The sequence below is a fragment of the Electrona antarctica genome, assembly GCF_951216825.1.
Source record: "Electrona antarctica genome assembly, chromosome: 7".
NCBI lineage: Eukaryota > Metazoa > Chordata > Actinopteri > Myctophiformes > Myctophidae > Electrona > Electrona antarctica.
The window spans coordinates 310,701-331,865 of record NC_136812.1 but is presented as its reverse complement, the minus strand read 5'-3'; the positions used below and the strand labels follow the sequence as shown (position 1 = coordinate 331,865).

Below are 21,165 nucleotides of genomic sequence, written 5' to 3'. Positions count from 1 at the left end.
AACTAACTAAGATTATTTCCACAACTGCATTGTAACCAGACTATAAAATATAATCCACTGTAGACATTATGAGCTTTTATTTGAGCTACTTTCTGTCAACAAAGTGGAGTTTGGTTTAGGGCTTAGAGGTAGTCTGACTCTGAAGAGGTTTAGGGCTTAGAGGTAGTCTGACTCTGAAGAGGTTTAGGGCTTAGAGGTAGTCTGACTCTGACTCTGAAGAGGTTTAGGGCTTAGAGGTAGTCTGACTCTGAAGAGGTTTAGGGCTTAGAGGTAGTCTGACTCTGTTTAGGGCTTAGAGGTAGTCTGACTCTGACTCTGAAGAGGGTTAGGGCTTAGAGGTAGTCTGACTCTGAAGAGGTTTAGGGCTTAGAGGTAGTGACTCTGAAGAGGTTTAGGGCTTAGAGGTAGTGACTCTGAAGAGGTTTAGGGCTTAGAGGTAGTCTGACTCTACTCTGAAGAGGTTTAGGGCTTAGAGGTAGTCTGACTCCGACTCTGAAGAGGTTTAGGGCTTAGAGGTAGTCTGACTCTACTCTGAAGAGGTTTAGGGCTTAGAGGTAGTCTGACTCTGAAGAGGTTTAGGGCTTAGAGGTAGTCTGACTCTGAAGAGGTTTAGGGCTTAGAGGTAGTCTGACTCTACTCTGAAGAGGTTTAGGGCTTAGAGGTAGTCTGACTCTGAAGAGGTTTAGGGCTTAGAGGTAGTCTGACTCTGACGAGGTTTAGGAGTTAGTCTGACTCTGACTCTGAAGAGGTTTAGGAGGTAGTCTGACTCTGACTCTGAAGAGGTTTAGAGGTAGTCTGACTGACTCTGAAGAGGTTTAGGGCTTAGAGGTAGTCTGACTCTACTCTGAAGAGGGGCGACTGCAGACAGCAGTTGAACAAATTGATCACAAGGAGCTCTAGCGCCTCCCTGTGGACACAGCAGGGACTGCAGACGGCAGTGAAATGAACATTGATCACATGTTGTTGTTGCTCATGAACAAACTTTAATGGACCAGAAAACAAAACAAATATAAAACAAAAACAATCTCGTCGTCAAAACGCTTCAATTTAAAAATAATAATAATGAAAACACCTTAAAAAAAGAAATACATGGTTTAAAAACCAAAATGCAACTTTTCTTTTTAATTCACATGAAGTGTTTGAGAAGATGAACGCTCAGGATTTAGACCTGAAGGTCTTTTTACTTTCATTTCCAGGATACAAAAGGAACCAAATGGACCCGTAAGGTTTGTACAGAGCTGTAAGAGTCCATTTGGAACCGCCTCAAGGACCCCTGAGGGTCCCCGGACCACACTTTGGAACCCCCTCAAGGACCCCTGAGGGTCCCCGGACCACACTTTGAGAACCACACTAATTATTTAATTTGAGTCAATAAGCACCATTTCAAAAGATGTTTAAAAAAACAGCTGATGTACAAGTTCACAGCGTGCTGTGTGAGCTTGTAGATCTGATACTACGGGGGACATAAAAATACACATGTTGTAAAATGGACCATAAATGGCATGTGGGGGCGTGGCTCTACTGTATGTGGGGGCGTGGCTCTACTGTATGTGGGGGCGTGGCTCTACTGTATGTGGGGGCGTGGCTAACCAACCGTGCGTTTTTAAACAAACACTTTATTTACATGGGGAACGGATGCTGTTCCACTGGCTTCCACTAGAGGGCGCTGGAAACAACGAACAAGTGTAAAACCAAAAGTCAACGTTTTAAACAAAACGAAAGGAAAAAAAAGAGAAATTTAAACGACTGGTTCCTAAACTTTGACCCAAAACAGAAACTAAGATATTCGCCCTGGACCCAAACTAGTGAAAATAGCAGATCTACAAGCCCACGACGTGCCGCGTCACGCCACGTTGTGGGCTTGTAGATCAGCTATTTTCATTAACATCAGTTCTGAGTGTACAAATGTAACTAAATGGACCAGTTAGGGTGTAAAATTAACATTGATTTTACAATAAAATTGGGGGTCCCAGAGATAGAAATGCCATTAAATGGGGGTCCGTAGACTAATGCATGTCAAATTGGGGGTCCTTGAAATTAAACGGGTTGAGAATCACTGCTAGAGCCGTAAGAATCTTCTCTTATGGGGGTCCCTGGCATGTCTCTTCAAATGGGGGTCCCTGGCATGTCTCTTCAAATGGGGGTCCCTGGCATGTCTCTTCAAATGGGGGTCCCTGGCATGTCTCTTCAAATGGGTGTCCGCGGGGCTAATTAGTGTCAATTTGGGGGTCCTTGTCATGAACAAGTTTGGGAACCAGTGGCTCTAAACCAATCCCGTCAGCTCAGAAAATAAAAAAAAACAAAACAAAGAAAAACCCCTAAATGTACAGTAAAAGAAGCTGTGCTCCTCCTGCCCACCAGAGGGCAGTAGTGAGTCTACTTGTGTCCCTGCTTGCTGGTCTTAAAGGACACCTGGAGGACTTTGTCTCCCAGACGGTATCCGTTGAGCGAAGTGATCGCCATCGCTGCTTCCTCGTAGTTGGTCATCGTCACGAAGCCGAAGCCTTTACACTTGTTGGTGTTGAAGTCGCGGATCACCTGGAACACATTATTATTATTATTATTAATTAATCACCTGGAACACATTATTATTATTATTATTCATTCATTTACTGCCCGATTTATTTCACCGTCCCGTTCGGGGTTCAGTTTAGGATGGCTCAGGGTAGAAGACAATATCTATGTTGTATGGCTTAGAGACAGACAGGCTTAGAGACAGGCTTAGAGACAGGCTTAGAGACAGACCGCTATGAAGACAATATCTATGTTGTATGGCTTAGAGACAGACCGCTATATAGAAGACAATATCTATGTTGTATGGCTTAGAGACAGACCGCTATATAGAAGACAATATCTATGTTGTATGGCTTAGAGACAGACCGCTATATCAATATCTATGTTGTATGGCTTAGAGACAGACCGCTATATAGAAGACAATATCTATGTTGTATGGCTTAGAGACAGACCGCTATATAGAAGACAATATCTATGTTGTATGGCTTAGAGACAGACCGCTATATCAATATCTATGTTGTATGGCTTAGAGACAGACCGCTATATCAATATCTATGTTGTAGCTTAGAGACAGACAGACAATATCTATGTTGTATGGCTTAGAGACAGACCGCTATATTGTATGGTTTCTGATCGGTGAAACAATATTTTTCCAGCGCTTGCTCCATGAAAAACCAGAAAGCATGCTGGCTGGGCCAGGCTACCCGCCCCTCTAGCCCAGAAAGCACGCCCGCCCCTCTAGACCAGAAAGCATGCTGGCTGGGCCAGGCTACCCGCCCCTCTAGACCAGAAAGCACGCTGGGCCAGGCTACCCGCCCCTCTAGACCAGAAAGCACGCTGGCTGGGCCAGGCTACCCGCCCCTCTAGACCAGAAAGCACGCTGGCTGGGCTACCCGCCCCTCTAGACCAGAAAGCACGCTGGCTGGGCCAGGCTACCCGCCCCTCTAGACCAGAAAGCACGCTGGCTGGGCCAGGCTACCCGCCCCTCTAGACCAGAAAGCACGCTGGCTGGGCCAGGCTACCCGCCCCTCTAGACCAGAAAGCACGCTGGCTGGGCCAGGCTACCCGCCCCTCTAGACCAGAAAGCACGCTGGCTGGGCCAGGCTACCCGCCCCTCTAGACCAGAAAGCACGCTGGCTGGGCCAGGCTACCCGCCCCTCTAGACCAGAAAGCACGCTGGCTGGGCCAGGCTACCTGCCCCTCTAGACCAGAAAGCACGCTGGCTGGGCCAGGCTACCCGCCGAAAAGAAAAGAAGAAGAGGGTAGAAGACAATTTGTTTTTTATAAAGAGTGAAAATAGCAGATCTACAAGCCCACTGACCTTAACGTTAGTGACAGATCTACAAGCCCACTGACCTTAACGTTAGTGACAGATCTACAAGCCCACTGACCTTAACGTTAGTGACAGATCTACAAGCCCACTGACCTTAACGTTAGTGACAGATCTACAAGCCCACTGACCTTAACGTTAGTGACAGCTCCAAACGGTCCGAACATCTGCCAGAGGATTCCTTCGTCCACATCCTGTCCGAGGATGAAGAAAATACAGTAATTCAGTACAGTTTACAATGTAGTCATTTATCAGACACTCTTAATGCAGTAAGACTGTAAGACTTACAGCAAGCAGAGACTTACAGTAAGACTTACAGCAAGCAGAGACTTACAGTAAGCAAGCAGAGACTTACAGTAAGACTTACAGCAAGCAAAGACTTACAGTAAGACTTACAGCAAGCAGAGACTTACAGTAAGCAAGTAGAGACTTACAGTAAGCAAGAACAACACACATGGCAATAATGTCACATGCATAAAAAGTAGTTATCATGAATCATACGTAAGCTAAGAACGTAACAGTGGAATATCTATGATGAAACTATGAGTATAGAGTGCTTTGTCTACATAAAATCCTATCTAGCGCCAAGTAATTTAGTAAGAGAGTGGAGACAATAGCCTTGACTCCCATTGTAACAATGGAATGGGGAAGTGCTAATTCTATCTCAATGTGATAGTTCCAATGTGTGGAACTATAGCCCACAGCAGCCTGCTGTCTCAATGGGATAGTTCCAATGTGTGGAACTATAGCCCATAGCACCCGCTTTGTCTCAATGGGATAGTTCCAATGTGTGGAACTATAGCCCATAGCACCCGCTTTGTCTCAATGGGATAGTTCCAATGTGTGGAACTATAGCCCATAGCACCCCGCTTTGTCTCAATGGGATAGTTCCAATGTGTGGAACTATAGCCCATAGCACCCCACTTTGTCTCAATGGGATAGTTCCAATGTGTGGAACTATAGCCCATAGCACCCCACTTTGTCTCAATGGGATAGTTCCAATGTGTGGAACTATAGCCCATAGCACCCCGCTTTGTCTCAATGGGATAGTTCCAATGTGTGGAACTATAGCCCATAGCACCCCGCTTTGTCTCAATGGGATAGTTCCAATGTGTGGAACTATAGCCCATAGCACCCCACTTTGTCTCAATGGGATAGTTCCAATGTGTGGAACTATAGCCCATAGCACCCCACTTTGTCTCAATGGGATAGTTCCAATGTGTGGAACTATAGCCCATAGCACCCCGCTTTGTCTCAATGGGATAGTTCCAATGTGTGGAACTATAGCCCGTAGCACCCCGCTTTGTCTCAATGGGATAGTTCCAGTGTGTGGAACTATAGCCCATAGCACCCCGCTTTGTCTCAATGGGATAGTTCCAATGTGTGGAACTATAGCCCACAGCACCCCGCTTTGTCTCAATGGGATAGTTCCAATGTGTGGAACTATAGCCCATAGCACCCCGCTTTGTCTCAATGGGATAGTTCCAATGTGTGGAACTATAGCCCACAGCACCCGCTTTGTCTCAATGGGATAGTTCCAATGTGTGGAACTATAGCCCATAGCACCCCGCTTTGTCTCAATGGGATAGTTCCAATGTGTGGAACTATAGCCCATAGCACCCCGCTTTGTCTCAATGGGATAGTTCCAATGTGTGGAACTATAGCCCATAGCACCCCGCTTTGTCTCAATGGGATAGTTCCAATGTGTGGAACTATAGCCCACAGCACCCCGCTTTGTCTCAATGGGATAGTTCCAATGTGTGGAACTATAGCCCATAGCACCCCGCTTTGTCTCAATGGGATAGTTCCAATGTGTGGAACTATAGCCCACAGCACCCCGCTTTGTCTCAATGGTATAGTTCCAATGTTTTACAGTACAGTACAGTACACTAACAGTCTTTGAACTGACCTGTCCGAGGTTATAGATGAATATACACCACCCAGCTGTAGCTCCGCCTCCTGATCCGCCTCCTCCTCCACCACCCATGTGCTCTCCCATTGGAGAGAACCTTAACGAGACATTAATATATGTTAGCATACTGCTCTCCCATTGGACAGAACCTTAACGAGACATTAATACATGTTAGCATACTGCTCTCCCATTGGACAGAACCTTAACGAGACATTAATACACGTTAGTATAGGGAAAGAGCGAGGTGACGAGATGGTTGACATTCGGGCCGACGGCGGCATAACTCGGCCGCCATGTTGTTGGTTACGTCACTCTGTAGTCAAAGCAAGCACTGAATGCACTGAACTCGGGCAGTGTACACGATCTTCCATCAATCCACTATCTATGTTTAGCAAAAAACTACAACTTGGATTGTGTATAGGCCTACCATCTTCCATCTCTTTACTATCTTTGACGTCTCTGTTTAGATTGTACTCGACCGCATACCATACGGCAGTCCAGCGTTGTGTTACTTGTGTCGGATGCAATGCAAAGTGGAAGCAAAACCAAGGACATGAGTCGGAGTTATCAAAGAAACGTCGTATCGTATGACTTGGAACATAACTTTCAACAACATTTGTGTGTTTATGGCATTTTCAGACCAGGTATAAGTTAGAATCCAAACATTAATGCTACACGCTGTTGTTTACATATAACGTGGTTCTAGCCTTTGTTTACACAACAGTGCTACTGGGCTAGCCTAGCTTGGCTCATGAGACAGCTCATGTCCCGTTTACTTATTCAGTGACTCCTGCATGGATAATAATCCCATGATAATAATCAGTACTTGAGATAAACTGTGTTTATGTAGCCAAAATAAAATAAAAAGTTATCAGCGATATTGTTTGGTTGTTGTGGTTCTAGCCATGGTTCAGTGGTTCTAATGCTATCGATGCACTTAAAGGGACAACATCACGTTTAATCAGATCATTGCACTGCAGTAGCTACACTAAATCTAAACAACTCTAACGTCATTATTAAACGGCCACGTAAGTGGTTCATGAGACGTGAGGCATCATGCCCCCTACTACACGAAATAATGATAATAATATGCACTCGAGATTACTTTTGTTTTGTTATTTTGCAACAAAACTGTGCCATGTCGCCGTAAGGATGACATGTTATGCTGTAAGGATGAGCAGATCAACTACATGTTGGCTGAGGAAAGGAAAGGGGATTATTTTTGTCTGCACCAAATTGAAGTACTTCTGACTGTTTTTACCTTGTGGGTCTAATAAAAGTTGTTTTTAATCCATAGCAGTTGTGTTCTTATACTGCATGCATGCTCATTGATGGCCTAATGTGCCATAGTGTGTTGTATAAATCAGTGTCATGTGTATTCTGAAGAAAACCTGGAGACTGACATTCAATTAATACATTTTGTCTGCATGTATCACTGAAGGTACAGCAAATGCAGACGAGGATCTGTAACATTAGCTGATAATAATGACAGCCAGTGACACAAATTAAGCTAATTTCCCAAATTATTAGCACAGTTGAAAATGGCAGATCTACAAGCTCACAAACTGAAGGTGGTGGTATTTTGACAAGTTTTGGTAAGTGTTCAGTTTGAGTGAACAAATAATATATTTACAGAAAGTACAACGTATTGATATTGTATTTATGAATAAAATCTGTGTTAGTCATGCAAATAAAGTTGAACTTGGCATTAAAGACAGCACATAATAATAAACATGTCTGCTTGTCAAGCCACCATAGCACCATGTCCATTATCTGGCTTGGTTCTGGCTGTTTTGTTGTTCAAGTCAACAAGGGTGCAAAACCTCATTCCATAAACAAGATAGTGATAAATTGCTCGATCCATCTTGTCATTACCAATGAGTATTAATCTGTTGTGTCGTGAGTCTAGCTTTCAATGGTGTCTAGCTTTTTTTGGTGTGACAGCTTCTGTTTACATGCTGAGTAACGGCAAAGATTGACAGATTTTGGAGAAGACTGATAGTTTATCATTTAGTAATTAGGCTGTGGTTTAGGGTTCGTATTCACAGTACTTTAACTGATAGTTCGTCCTGGGTTAGGGTTAGTATTCACAGTACTAGGCTGTGGGTTAGTATTCACAGTACTAGGCTGTGGGTTAGGGTTAGTATTCACAGTACTAGGCTGTGGGTTAGTATTCACAGTACTAGGCTGTGGGTTAGGGTTAGTATTCACAGTACTAGGCTGTGGGTTAGTATTCACAGTACTAGGCTGTGGGTTAGTATTCACAGTACTAGGCTGTGGGTTAGGGTTAGTATTCACAGTACTAGGCTGTGGGTTAGGGTTAGTATTCACAGTACTTTTGGATTCATTGGGGAAACGAGGAGATCAAGCTACAAATTGGGTTGGCTTTTTTTCCTTTTTTCATCTCTAGTGATTGGCAGTGGTAGTCATGTGATTGGCTGTGGTAGAGTCATGTGACCCACCTGAACCTCTGTGATTGGCCGTGGTAGAGTCATGTGATTGGCCGTGGTAGAGTCATGTGACGCACCTGAACCTCTGTGATTGGCCGTGGTAGAGTCATGTGATTGGCCGTGGTAAAGTCATGCGATTGGCTGTGGAAGAGTCATGTGACGTACCTGAACCTCTGGGCCTGGTGATGGACAGGTCCTCCGAAGCCGCGTCGTGATTGGCCGTGGTAGAGCTGGGTCAGCAGGTGGGGGTTCTTGGCCTGCTGATTGGGGTTGGCAGCAAACTTCACCGTGATTGGCTCAGAGCAGCCGGGCGGCTTCTGGCCGTTCAGGTCTTTGATCGCGTCCTCCGCTTCGGCGCGCTTATCGAACCGGATGAAAGCCACGCCCCTCGACAGGCCTGAGCCAATGAAAACACAGTATTAACATGAAAGCCATGCCCCTGGAGAGCTCTGGGCCAATGAAAACACAATAATATGAAAGCCACGCCCCAATATGAAAGGCTTGGTCAGCTTTCAGTAATTATATGCAAATTCTAAACAGGTGTTCGCTGTTCAGTGACTATCCAACAGGGGGCACTGTGTACACAGGGCTGTTCAGTGACTATCCAACAGGGGGCACTGTGTACACAGGGCTGTTCAGTGACTATCCAACAGGGGGCACTGTGTACACAGGGCTGTTCAGTGACTATCCAACAGGGGGCACTGTGTACACAGGGCTGTTCAGTGACTATCCAACAAACACTTCCAAACTCCAACAATGTCTTGACAGGAAGTAGCTCAGAACATGTTCTACGGTGGATTTTTATGAAACTAACACTTTGCAGACAGAAAGAGGATAATTCAAGCTTTCCGTACAGCTGCAATGTTGGTGAGTTTGAAGTTGTTTAATACAATTAGAGGACTTTGTCTGTTTGGATGTATGGGCGGACAATGGAAAATTGCGGCTAGTTTCCACCCTGCCATTAACTTATGGCAAGATGGCCGCCGTGTCCATCTCAGAACATCTGTAGCTCCAACGGTTTAGAAGATGTTTGAAGTAGAGGTTATTTCAAAAGGGCGTGAGTATTTTACCCCGGATAGAGAAGTTGTCACATTTCCTAAGTTGCTCGTGGGTTAGGGTTAGTCACATCAGACAAGAATAGTTGAGATATTCTCTCCTAAATGAAGTGCATACATCTCTTAGCCAGGTCCTAGACTACCTTGGATAAAGCGTTTAAATGCACCGTTCAGGGTCGACTCGACTGGCGCTACTTTTAAATCTTATAAATGCACCGTTTAGGGTCGACTGGCGCTAGTTTTAAATCTTATAAATGCACCGTTTAGGGTCGACTGGCGCTAGTTTTAAATCTTATAAATGCACCGGTTAGGGTCGACTGGCGCTAGTTTTAAATCTTATAAATGCACCGTTTAGGGTCGACTGACGCTAGTTTTAAATCTTATAAATGCACCGTTTAGGGTCGACTGACGCTAGTTTTAAATCTTATAAATGCACCGTTTAGGGTCGACTGACGCTAGTTTTAAATCTTATAAATGCACCGTTTAGGGTCGACTGGCGCTAGTTTTAAATCTTCCAGGATGTGCCCGTGGCTGTCGGAGGGGTTTGTTATGATTGGACAAATAATTTGGGCAATAATTGGCGCAACAGAGCCCGGGCTGCGTCTGTGTTAATATCATAGAATGATTCAAAAGAGAGAAAATGTAGCAAATCACTTTGATTAGAAATAGTGTCATTGACAGAATGGAAATGGAAGGCCATGTCATAAAATAATGCACATTGCACTTGTCTTTTCATACAAAGTGGAAATAAAGCAAATAAGAGATACGTTATCATTAGTGTTGTCATTTTATCAACTGCATGGTTGTGGCCCCTAGTGTGGCCCCCAGGTTGATTAGCCCTGGTATGGCCCCTAGTGTGGCCCCCAGGTTGATTAGCCCTGGTATGGCCCCTAGTGTGGCCCCCAGGTTGATTAGCCCTGGTATGGCCCCTAGTGTGGCCCCCAGGTTGATTAGCCCTGGTATGGCCCCTAGGGTGGCCCCCAGGTTGATTAGCCCTGGTATGGCCCCTAGTGTGGCCCCCAGGTTGATTAGCCCTGGTATGGCCCCTAGTGTGGCCCCCAGGTTGATTAGCCCTGGTATGGCCCCTAGTGTGGCCCCCAGGTTGATTAGCCCCTAGTGTGGCCCCCAGGTTGATTAGCCCCTAGTGTGGCCCCCAGGTTGATTAGCCCCTAGTGTGGCCCCCAGGTTGATTAGCCCTGGTATGTAGTATAGGTATAGTGTGTACATTGTGTATAGGAGTGTGTACAGTGTGTATAGGAGTGTGTACAGTGTGTATAGGAGTGTGTACAGTGTGTATAGGAGTGTGTACAGTGTGTATAGGAGTGTATTCGAGGATTAGTGTCTGTACTTGAAGCCTAGTCCACCAGGATGTACTATATGTACTAAATATAGTATACCATGTGTATAGAGTGATGGTACAGTGTGTGTACTATAGTGTACAGGGTGTGTACTATAGTGTACAGGGTGTGTACTATAGTGTACAGGGTGTGTAGAGTGATGGTACAGTGTGTGTACTATAGTGTACAGGGTGTGTACTATAGTGTACAGGGTGTGTACTATAGTGTACAGGGTGTGTACTATAGTGTACAGGGTGTGTACTATAGTGTACAGTGTGTGTACTATAGTGTACAGTGTGTGTACTATAGTGTACAGTGTGTGTACTATAGTGTACAGGGTGTGTACTATAGTGTACAGTGTGTGTACTAGGGTGTGTACTATAGTGTACAGGGTGTACAGGGTGTGTACAGGGTGTACAGGGTGTGTACTATAGTGTACAGGGTGTGTACTATAGTGTACAGTGAGTGTACTATAGTGTACAGTGTGTGTACTAGGGTGTACAGTGTGTGTACTATAGTGTACAGGGTGTACTATAGTGTACAGGGTGTGTACTATAGTGTACAGGGTGTGTACTATAGTGTACAGGGTGTGTACTATAGTGTACAGGGTGTACAGGGTGTGTACTATAGTGTACAGTGTGTGTACTATAGTGTACAGTGTGTGTACTAGGGTGTACAGTGTGTGTACTATAGTGTACAGTGTGTGTACTAGGGTGTACAGTGTGTGTACTATAGTGTACAGTGTGTGTACTATAGTGTACAGTGTGTGTACTATAGTGTACAGTGTGTGTACTATAGTGTACAGGGTGTGCAGGGTGTGTACTATAGTGTACAGGGTGTGTACTATAGTGTACAGTAGTGTACAGGGTGTGTACTATAGTGTACAGGGTGTGTACTATAGTGTACAGGGTGTACAGGGTGTGTACTATAGTGTACAGGGTGTGTACTATAGTGTACAGGGTGTACAGGGTGTGTACTATAGTGTACAGGGTGTGTAGAGTGATGGTACAGTGTGTGTACTATAGTGTACAGTGTGTGTACTATAGTGTACAGGGTGTACAGGGTGTGTAACTGTGTACTATAGTGTACAGGGTGTGTAGAGTGGTGGTACAGTGTATTTGTACTATATTTGTACTATATCTTACCAGTAGTATTTTCTGTACCTGAAGCCTGGTCGACCAGGACTCGGCTGTTGATGATGCGTCCGTATCTAGAGAACATGTCCTCCAGGTCTTTCTGCGTGATGCTCTTCGGGAGGCCAGAGATGTACAGGTTGGCGTCCTTGATGGTGTCGGAGGAGGGTCGAGCAAACGACACCTGGACGGGTCAACACACGCAGAACGACAGACAGTCACCACACGCCCTTATAAGGAGCGTCACACCAGCAACCATCTATACCACAGTTATCATCAACCATCCATCTACACCACCATGGCATTAGTCCCTTTATGGACCGAGGTTTAACCCATTTTGGGACGGGAACCCTTTTTGGTGTTTAAGAATTATGTTATACTTTAGCTGTTGAAAAATAGCAGATCTACAAGCTCGTAGCGCAGCACCGAGTGCCGCACTACGAGCTTGTAGGTCTGCTATTTTTTGAAAAATCGTGAAAATGTGGGCACAATATATATTCTTTCAGAACGTTTTTAACTCAAATCTTTGCTTCTGTGGGGGGGGGGGGGGGTCGGTGGCCATTTACATATATTTCTGGGGGTCCTTGACATGAAATATTGAGCACCACCGATATAGAAACATGAGGTATTTCAGAAAACAGTTTCGACATCAGGCCTAAATGGTTTAAACTCATCTATACCATGGCATTAGTCCCTGGTTTGGACCGAGGTTTAAACTTGGTCCCTCGAGGTTCTCTCCCGTTCGGCACTTTGTATCTTAAATAGATCAACTGTACTAGTCCATACCCGTTGGGGCCTAAGATCCCTAGCCCAAAGAACAGCCAAACGTTGAGCTGTTATTGTCAAATAGCCAATTTAAGCCATGCGGCTTGTTTTCAAAGGGATTTGGGCTTGTTTTCAAAGACCTGGATGCTAGCAAAAGCTAACCTGTTCATGATCGAGCAGATGCGTCACAACAAACCGTCCAAATTTGTCAAATTTGCATTAATGAAACACTAAACAGGATTATTGTTTCATGTTGACAATAGAGTTCAACTCTCAGAAGACGTAAACAAGGTCCATCTGTCTGTCCTATCAGCTCACTTTGAAAGTAACGAGTACAAGTTAACTATCAGAAGACGTAAGCCGGGTCAACTCACTTTGAAAGTTTAACTAAGGTTTTCCACCTGTCCAAAGTCATTCCTGATACAGATCATGGGACCACCCCCAATCCAATTTCTACTTGCTCTGATGAAGGCCTTGCGCAGAAATGCGTCAGATTAAAAATGATTAAAAAAAAGCCTTGTGTCAAAACGGAGAAACATTGATGGAGGCACTCCGTTTAAAACTCTCTAGTCTCTAAAAGCTAAAGTGCAGGTGTAAAGGGGGCGGGGCTAATTAAACTGCAATAGGGGCGGGGCTAATGCCACGGTTAGTCAAACTAAACGTTTCAAAGGAAAAAGTAAAAGTAAAAAAATAAAAAACGAACATTACACCATGAAAAGTTCTATTGATGTACAGTTTGAAAAAGCCAAATAAACTTCAAAATAAAACTACTTAAATAAAACATTCAGAGATTTGTTACAATACAAATTTAAAAAAAAAAATCAAGATAAAAAAAGACATTTTAGAGCTTCGACTTGTTGAACATGTTGAATAAATGCAGAGTTCAATTTAAAATCAAAAACACAATCCAACGTGTTCCTCACCAGCAGGTGGCAGTACAGGAGCATGAAGGCGGCTGTGTACTCATTACGTTACTTTTACGTGAGTGTCATCATTAACACATTTAACTTGACGATTCATTGTCACAAATAATTGTGATTAACGGTTTTGTTTTTGGCGTCGACGTCGGACGAAAAAATAATCAGATTGTCTTTAAGGCCTCGTAATCAAAGATTGCACAGGGCAGATATGACAAATAACTAACGTATACTAAGAAATTAGTAATTACTGACACTTTTAATAATGGTTTAGACCATGTGATCTGGTCTAGACTCTAGGCGTGGTTTAGACCATGTGATCTGGTCTAGACTAGGCGTGGTTTAGACCATGTGATCTGGTCTAGACTTTGTTTTGGCCCAGCGTTTGTTTTTAGTCTCGCCAGTCGATACACGTTGGAATAAAAGATGGATAAACTGAACAAACTATTCCAAAAAGTACTTAATGCAAATGATAATCTCGCCGCATCAAGGCTTTTATTGGGGAGGCTCTAAGTGTATGAGGCCCTAAGATTATGATCACGTGGAATTTTGGGTATGTCTTATTCCGGCCTGACGACTACAACAAGATATCATCCACTCCCGACCGGATCATGAACCCGAAGAGGAATATTTCCCAGGCTAGTCACATGCAGTAAACAGCCGCCTTTCATCCTTATCCGTAAAATAAAGGTCTTCCTGAAGAGTTTACCTTGCTGCTCCATCTCTGGATCATTAGATTAGGAACAGAACGTCATCAGCGTAGAGTTTACCTGTTGATGCTTTTAGACTGCAGTCTCAGCATCATTAGATTAAAACGTAACGTCATCAGCGTAGAGTTTACCTTGATGGTTTTAGACTGAAGTCTCAGCATCATTAGATTAAAACATAACGTCATCAGCGTAGTTTACCTTGATGGTTTTAGACTGTAGCCTCAGGCCATTGAGGGTACTGATAGCCCTCTCTGCATCATTAGCGTTAACAAAGTTAACAAAGCCGTAACCTAAACTGTGGCCTAGAGAGGAAACAAAACAAACAGGAAACAAACAAACAAAATAAAATAAACAAAACAAAACCTTTGACATTACGTACAGGCTCTTTAAAACATCCTGGAGAGAAAAGAAACAACATTACAGCCTCTTTAAACACCCTGGGAGAAGAAAAGAAAAACCATCAGGTGAAAACATGGTTCAGAACAGCGGCCGACCCTCGTTAGCGTTGAGCTTTGGAAGGATGAAAAAAGAAACACAGTAGAGATAAAACAAAATGTAGAAGAAAAGGTTCCTGCTCTACGGGAGTGTTTTCTGTTTCAGTTTAGGATGAAACAGACTTATAAAACTGTGTACCGATACACTGGTGTCGGTACTGGGCCCCGATACCATCCTAGAGATGTACCAATACATATACTGGTGTCGGTACTGGGCCCGATACCATCCTAGAGATGTACCAATACATATACTGGTGTCGGTACTGGGCCCAATACCATCCTAGAGATGTACCAATACATATACTGGTGGTGTCGGTACTGGGCCCAATACCATCCTAGAGATGTACCGATACATATACTGGTGTCGGTACTGGGCCCGATACCATCCTAGAGATGTACCAATACATATACTGGGCCCAATACCATCCTAGAGATGTACCGATACATATAGTGTATCAGTACTTGGGCCCGATACCATCCTAGAGATGTACCGATACATACTGTAGACTCATACTGGTGTCGGTACTGGGCCCGATACCATCCTAGAGATGTACCGATACATATAGTGTATCAGTACTTGGGCCCGATACCATCCTAGAGATGTACCGATACATACTGTAGACTCATACTGGTGTCAGTACTGGGCCCGATACCATCCTCAAGTGCTCGTACTCGGTACCAAAACAGTCGATTCACACTAGTCTGAACGAATGCAATGTGATGTGATTACAACACTGCAGCAAATCGCCAAAAAACTGCTGATCTACAAGCATAAATGACACCGTCAAGTGTAGGTCCATCTGCATCGATGTAATAAATAACTTATATTCAGCGGGCAACTATCAGAACACTTTTTTGCCTCAAGCATAATTAAAGAAAGTGAGCGGGATTTTTCCTTGAAAACGATGAAAGGTAGACGACACTAGTTAGTGTCTGAACAGAGCAAAACGTTGTATTGCTAATAAGAAAAATAAAGAGAACATTTTGGAATTAGATTTTTTTCTCAAAATTGTTTCAGGCTATAACTATTGTGGTAACAGCATCAGTACAAAGGATGACAATGAAATGAAACTGGAGAAAAAGAGTGAAATAAGTGGTTACTCAACAAAATGTACTCGTATCTGTAACAGCGAGGGCTGGTATGAAAACAATGGTATTGGAACATCTAATTAAATCTCTGATAGAAGTCTAAATATTATCTAATAAAATCTCTGGTTTGATATGAAATATTGGGGAGCGTACCTATATTCCCGAGGTTCTATGTTCCCCACCATGCAAAAAAGGTTCTTTGTTCCCCACTTAGAATAAACCTAAACCAGAAACCTAACCTAGTAATTTTAGTAATTCTAGTAAGACTAAAAGTATTTTAGCAACTTAGTCTTAGTGTTACTTTTAGTAGCAAATTCAGATTTAAGCTCAGTCTTTGAACAATCCATTGAACTTTAGGCCTGCCTAGGCTACTTAAACTATCTAGTCTTAGCCAAAGCCAAAAACAAACATTCTTTGTTCTGTACTTGTACATACAATTGTATAGTACAAAACACTGAAGTCCTTAAACTAGAAACCTAACCTGGGGAACATAGAACCTGGGGAACATAGAACCTGGGGAACACAGAACCTGGGGAACATATAACATAGGGATGACCCCAAATATTGTCCTGTTAACAGTTACTTCCATTACCGCTGTAGTGCCGTCTAGAACTCACACGCACGCCATGTCTAATCTCATCTCTATGTAGGATGAAATGTATCGTAATCGGATCGGTCTCAAAATAATCCAGATTATTTTCACAGATATTGATGACGCAATAATAATGTGACCGTTGAATGGCTCTGTCGCTTTAGTTGTGTATTTCTAATGTTTGAAGGTAATCCGTATAACATCGAAATCGGCCAGAATCTGCGAAATAGTGGGATATGGGTCATAATTTCATAATCGCGCAGCCCTAGTAATAAGCATTGTATACATTTCCATAACCCATTCAGGGCGGGAACCGCTTTTGGTGTTCTAAGCATTATGTTATACTTTAGCTGTTGAAAAATAGCAGATCTACAAGCTCATAGCGAGACACTGAGTGCCGCGCTACGAGCTTGTAGGTCTGCTATTTTTTTTAAATCGTGAAAATGTGGCACAAATCTTTGAATATATATTATTTCAGAGCACACGTTTTAACTCAAATCTTTGCTTCTGGGGGGGGGGGGGGGCCTGGAACAACATATTTTCAGATGGGGGTCGGCGACCAAATACATATCTTTTTTGGGGGTGCATGGACATGAAAAACCTTGAGAACCACTGACATAGAAACATAGATTTTTCAGAAAACTATCTAGATTTAGAATGCATTTTTTAGGATCGTCCCTCAGGTCAAAATGGGTTAAAACAAAGAGACAAACCAGATCTCTACCCGGCGACAGCCAAGATGAAAATAAAGGTCAACTTTACATTAAACATTAAAGTTCTGTTGAAAAAGATGAAAATTTACATGAACAACAAACAAGATTAAAGTTTGAATTGTGTTGAAAAAGCATCACAGGATCTGGAAACGCTAACATTCATTCTTTACATCCTGAAAGAAAACACAACAACATCAAAAACACTAGAAAGTATTAAAATATTAACCGGGTTTTCCCAGATCAATAAATAGATCAAAAACTAGACAGATCAATAAATAGATCAAAAACTAGACAGATCAATAAATAAGATCAAAAACTAGACAGATCAATAGATCAATAAATAAGATCAATAAATATGCCAATAAATAAGATTATTAAATAGAGGAATAAATACAATGTTAAAAAGAACATAAAACGTGCACAGTGCACGTGATTAGATCATGAGGATCAAACAGTAAAAACATTGATCGATCCATTTAAATACATTATGAAAAATAACTGATTTATAAAAAAAACAAAGTACAAGCCTCACAGCACAGGGCGACGTGTTGTGAGCTTGTAGATCTGCCATTCTGTGTGGTTGTGCAACCATGCTATGAACCAGGACTAATCAATTTAGCAGATTATTGAAAGAAAAAAAGAAAATAATTGTAATATTTGTGTGTCAATTCATGGATAAGATACAAAAACAAACAAAGGACAAAACAAGAAAAGACTGTTTAACCCGCTTATGGCAAGTTGACGTATTGACGTAATGAATCAATAAGATCATTGGATTAATCCTAAAATGAATGGGCAGAACACAGGCGTTGACACTAAGGGTTGCCCACCTGCCCCTGGCAGCTAAATAAAACACTAAGGGTTGCCCACCTGCCCCTGGCAGCTAAATAAAACACTAAGGGTTGCCCACCTGCCCCTGGCAGCTAAATAAAACACTAAGGGTTGCCCACCTGCCCCTGGCAGCTAAATAAAACACTAAGGGTTGCCCACCTGCCCCTGGCAGCTAAATAAAACACTAAGGGTTGCCCACCTGCCTCCGGCAGCTAAATAAAACACTAAGGGTCGCCCACCTGCCCCTGGCAGCTAAATAAAACACTAAGGGTTGCCCACCTGCCCCTGGCAGCTAAATAAAACACTAAGGGTTGCCCACCTGCCTCTGGCAGCTAAATAAAACACTAAGGGTCGCCAACCTGCCCCTGGCAGCTAAATAAAACACTAAGGGTTGCCCACCTGCCCCTTGCAGCTAAATAAAACACTAAGGGTTGCCCACCTGCCCCTGGCAGCTAAATAAAACACTAAGGGTTGCCCACCTGCCCCTGGCAGCTAAATAAAACACTAAGGGTTGCCCACCTGCCCCTGGCAGCTAAATAAAACAGAGATGTGTTTGGGTGAGCGGTTGAGTCTCTTACCACCAGTAATGTTGTAGTTTTAGTAAAAACAGAGAGATGTGTTTGGGTGAGTCTCTTACCACCGCGGCTCAGTGACGTCATGTTGTAGTTTTAGTAAAAACAGAGGTGTGTTTGGGTGAGCGGTGAGTCTCTTACCACTGCGGCTCAGTGACGCCATGTTGTAGTTTTAGCAAAAACAGAGAGATGCGTTTGGGTGAGTCTCTTACCACCGCGGCTCAGTGACGCCATGTTGTAGTTTTAGCAAAAACAGAGAGATGTGTTTGGGTGAGTCTCTTACCACCGCGGCTCAGTGACGTCATGTTGTAGTTTTAGTAAAAACAGAGAGATGTGTTTGGGTGAGTCTCTTACCACCGCGGCTCTGTGACGTCATGTAGTTTTCAGTGGTCACCTCTTCACCGACAACTGGACTATGAATATGCTTTTAGAAGACATTTGTGGAATCTGCTCTCGGGTCTAAATGGAGTAGTTTACCAGCTTGGGAAACTCCACCTCTCCTATAGAACTATTAGGGTGTAGTTTTCATGTAGTTTTGGTGTAGTTTTTACCTGCTACTTTGTCTCGTATCAGCTTGGCACTCTCCACCTCTCCGATGGAGCTGAACAGAGATCGCAGCTCCTCCTGGCTCATGTTCTGAGGCAGGTAGTTTACGATCAGGTTGGTCTTACAGTCGATGGCCTCGTCCGACATGTGTTCCTCGTAGCCGTTCCCGTCGTAACCGCCGTCGTCCTGAAAGAGACGAAAATAACGTTTAATTACACCTTGGTCTGAAAGTAGGTCTATAACGTGTTGATGGAATAAAGCAAAATATAATGATGTTTTCATTCGGATGAAAACATCATTATATTTTGCTGAACAAATCATGACATTTTACTGAGACCGTTCATGTTTCTGGAAGTTGCTTCTAAACGTGTCTTAGTTTTGATCACTCCAAATACTCTTTCACCTGAAAATAACTAACGACCAAATATAGCTGATATTCTTTCACAGAAGACTACGGAATCCACATGAGTGAAATCAGTGGCGACTGAGAACTGTAATCCATGAGTTATATTTACACCACATTACATGGTCTCAGTGTGAAAACTCTATATTTACACCATAAATACTGTACATTACATGGTCTCAGTGTGAAAACTATATATTTACACCAAGATAAATACTGTAAATCAGTCTGAAATCTCACACTGTGCACCGGCTGCTACTAGCATTACTAAGCTAGTCATTTGGACTAAATATGGCATTAAAACATTAATTTCTATGGAATATCTTAGTTACAATGCCACCGAGTTGCTGTGTTTTAGTTTTTAGGGTTTCATAATCACACTGGAGTGCCACTCGCTCCTAAAGACGACCTAAAGACCTGTCCAGTGTCCTAGTGGACATCACAATGACCTACAGACCTGTCCAGTGTCCTAGTGGACATCACAATGACCTACAGACCTGTCCAGTGTCCTAGTGGACATCACAATGACCTACAGACCTGTCCAGTGTCCTAGTGGACATCACAATGACCTACAGACCTGTCCAGTGTCCTAGTGGACATCACAATGACCTACAGACCTGTCCAGTGTCCTAGTGGACATCACAATGACCTACAGACCTGTCCAGTGTCCTAGTGGACATCACAATGACCTACAGACCTGTCCAGTGTCCTAGTGGACATCACAATGACCTACAGACCTGTCCAGTGTCCTAGTGGACATCACAACGACCTACAGACCTGTCCAGTGTCTAGTGACATCACAACGTCCTACAGACCTGTCCAGTGTCCTAGTGGACATCACAACGTCCTACAGACCTGTCCAGTGTCCTAACAGACCTGTCCAGTGTCCTAGTGGACATCACAACGTCCTACAGACCTGTCCAGTGTCCTAACAGACCTGTCCAGTGTCCTAACAGACCTGTCCAGTGTCCTAGTGGACATCACAATGACCTACAGACCTGTCCAGTGTCCTAGTGGACATCACAACGACCTACAGACCTGTCCAGTGTCCTAGTGGACATCACAACGACCTACAGACCTGTCCAGTGTCCTAGTGGACATCACAACGTCCTACAGACCTGTCCAGTGTCCTAGTGGACATCACAACGTCCTACAGACCTGTCCAGTGTCCTAGTGGACATCACAACGTCCTACAGACCTGTCCAGTGTCCTAACAGACCTGTCCAGTGTCCTAGTGGACATCACAACGTCCTACAGACCTGTCCAGTGTCCTAACAGACCTGTCCAGTGTCCTAACAGACCTGTCCAGTGTCCTAACAGACCTGTCCAGTGTCCTAGTGGACATCACAACGTCCTACAGACCTGTCCAGTGTCCTAGTGGACATCACAACGTCCTACAGACCTGTCCAGTGTCCTAGTGGACATCACAACGTCCTACAGACCTGTCCAGTGTCCTAACAGACCTGTCCAGTGTCCTAGTGGACATCACAACGTCCTACAGACCTGTCCAGTGTCCTAACAGACCTGTCCAGTGTCCTAACAGACCTGTCCAGTGTCCTAACAGACCTGTCCAGTGTCCTAGTGGACATCACAATGACCTACAGACTTGTACAGTGTCCTACAGACCTGTCCAGTGTCCTAACAGACCTGTCCAGTGTCCTAACAGACCTGTCCAGTGTCCTAACAACCTGTCCAGTGTCCTAGGCATCACAACGGGTGCAATTATGAAGACGTCTTGAGCACTGAATGACTTAACAGAGACAGGACAGTAAAATATGAAATGAACAAAATGTCACCTTGAT

The 21,165-nt window shown here is 43.7% G+C and overlaps 1 protein-coding gene across 2 annotated transcripts in view; it reads right to left on the bottom strand.

Annotated features, from left to right (window-relative positions):
- Positions 1–960: 960 nt before the first annotated feature.
- Positions 961–21,165, bottom strand: part of LOC306927219 (ELAV-like protein 1) — a 22,328-nt gene continuing 2,123 nt past the window's right edge. Inside the window, exons 3-10 of one of the 2 annotated variants that reach the window (XM_079506918.1) lie at positions 21,160–21,165; positions 18,966–19,146; positions 14,322–14,425; positions 11,744–11,915; positions 8,372–8,603; positions 5,754–5,853; positions 3,976–4,038; positions 961–2,538 (exon numbers count right to left, since the gene is read on the bottom strand). The exon at positions 21,160–21,165 is cut by the window's right edge and continues 42 nt beyond it. In XM_079506918.1, the coding sequence (XP_079363044.1) occupies positions 2,377–2,538; positions 3,976–4,038; positions 5,754–5,853; positions 8,372–8,603; positions 11,744–11,915; positions 14,322–14,425; positions 18,966–19,146; positions 21,160–21,165 (1,020 nt within the window). In that variant the 3' untranslated portion in view covers positions 961–2,376. The remainder of the gene's footprint in view (positions 2,539–3,975; positions 4,039–5,753; positions 5,854–8,371; positions 8,604–11,743; positions 11,916–14,321; positions 14,426–18,965; positions 19,147–21,159) is intronic. The other variant, XM_079506919.1, reaches the window with a different exon arrangement.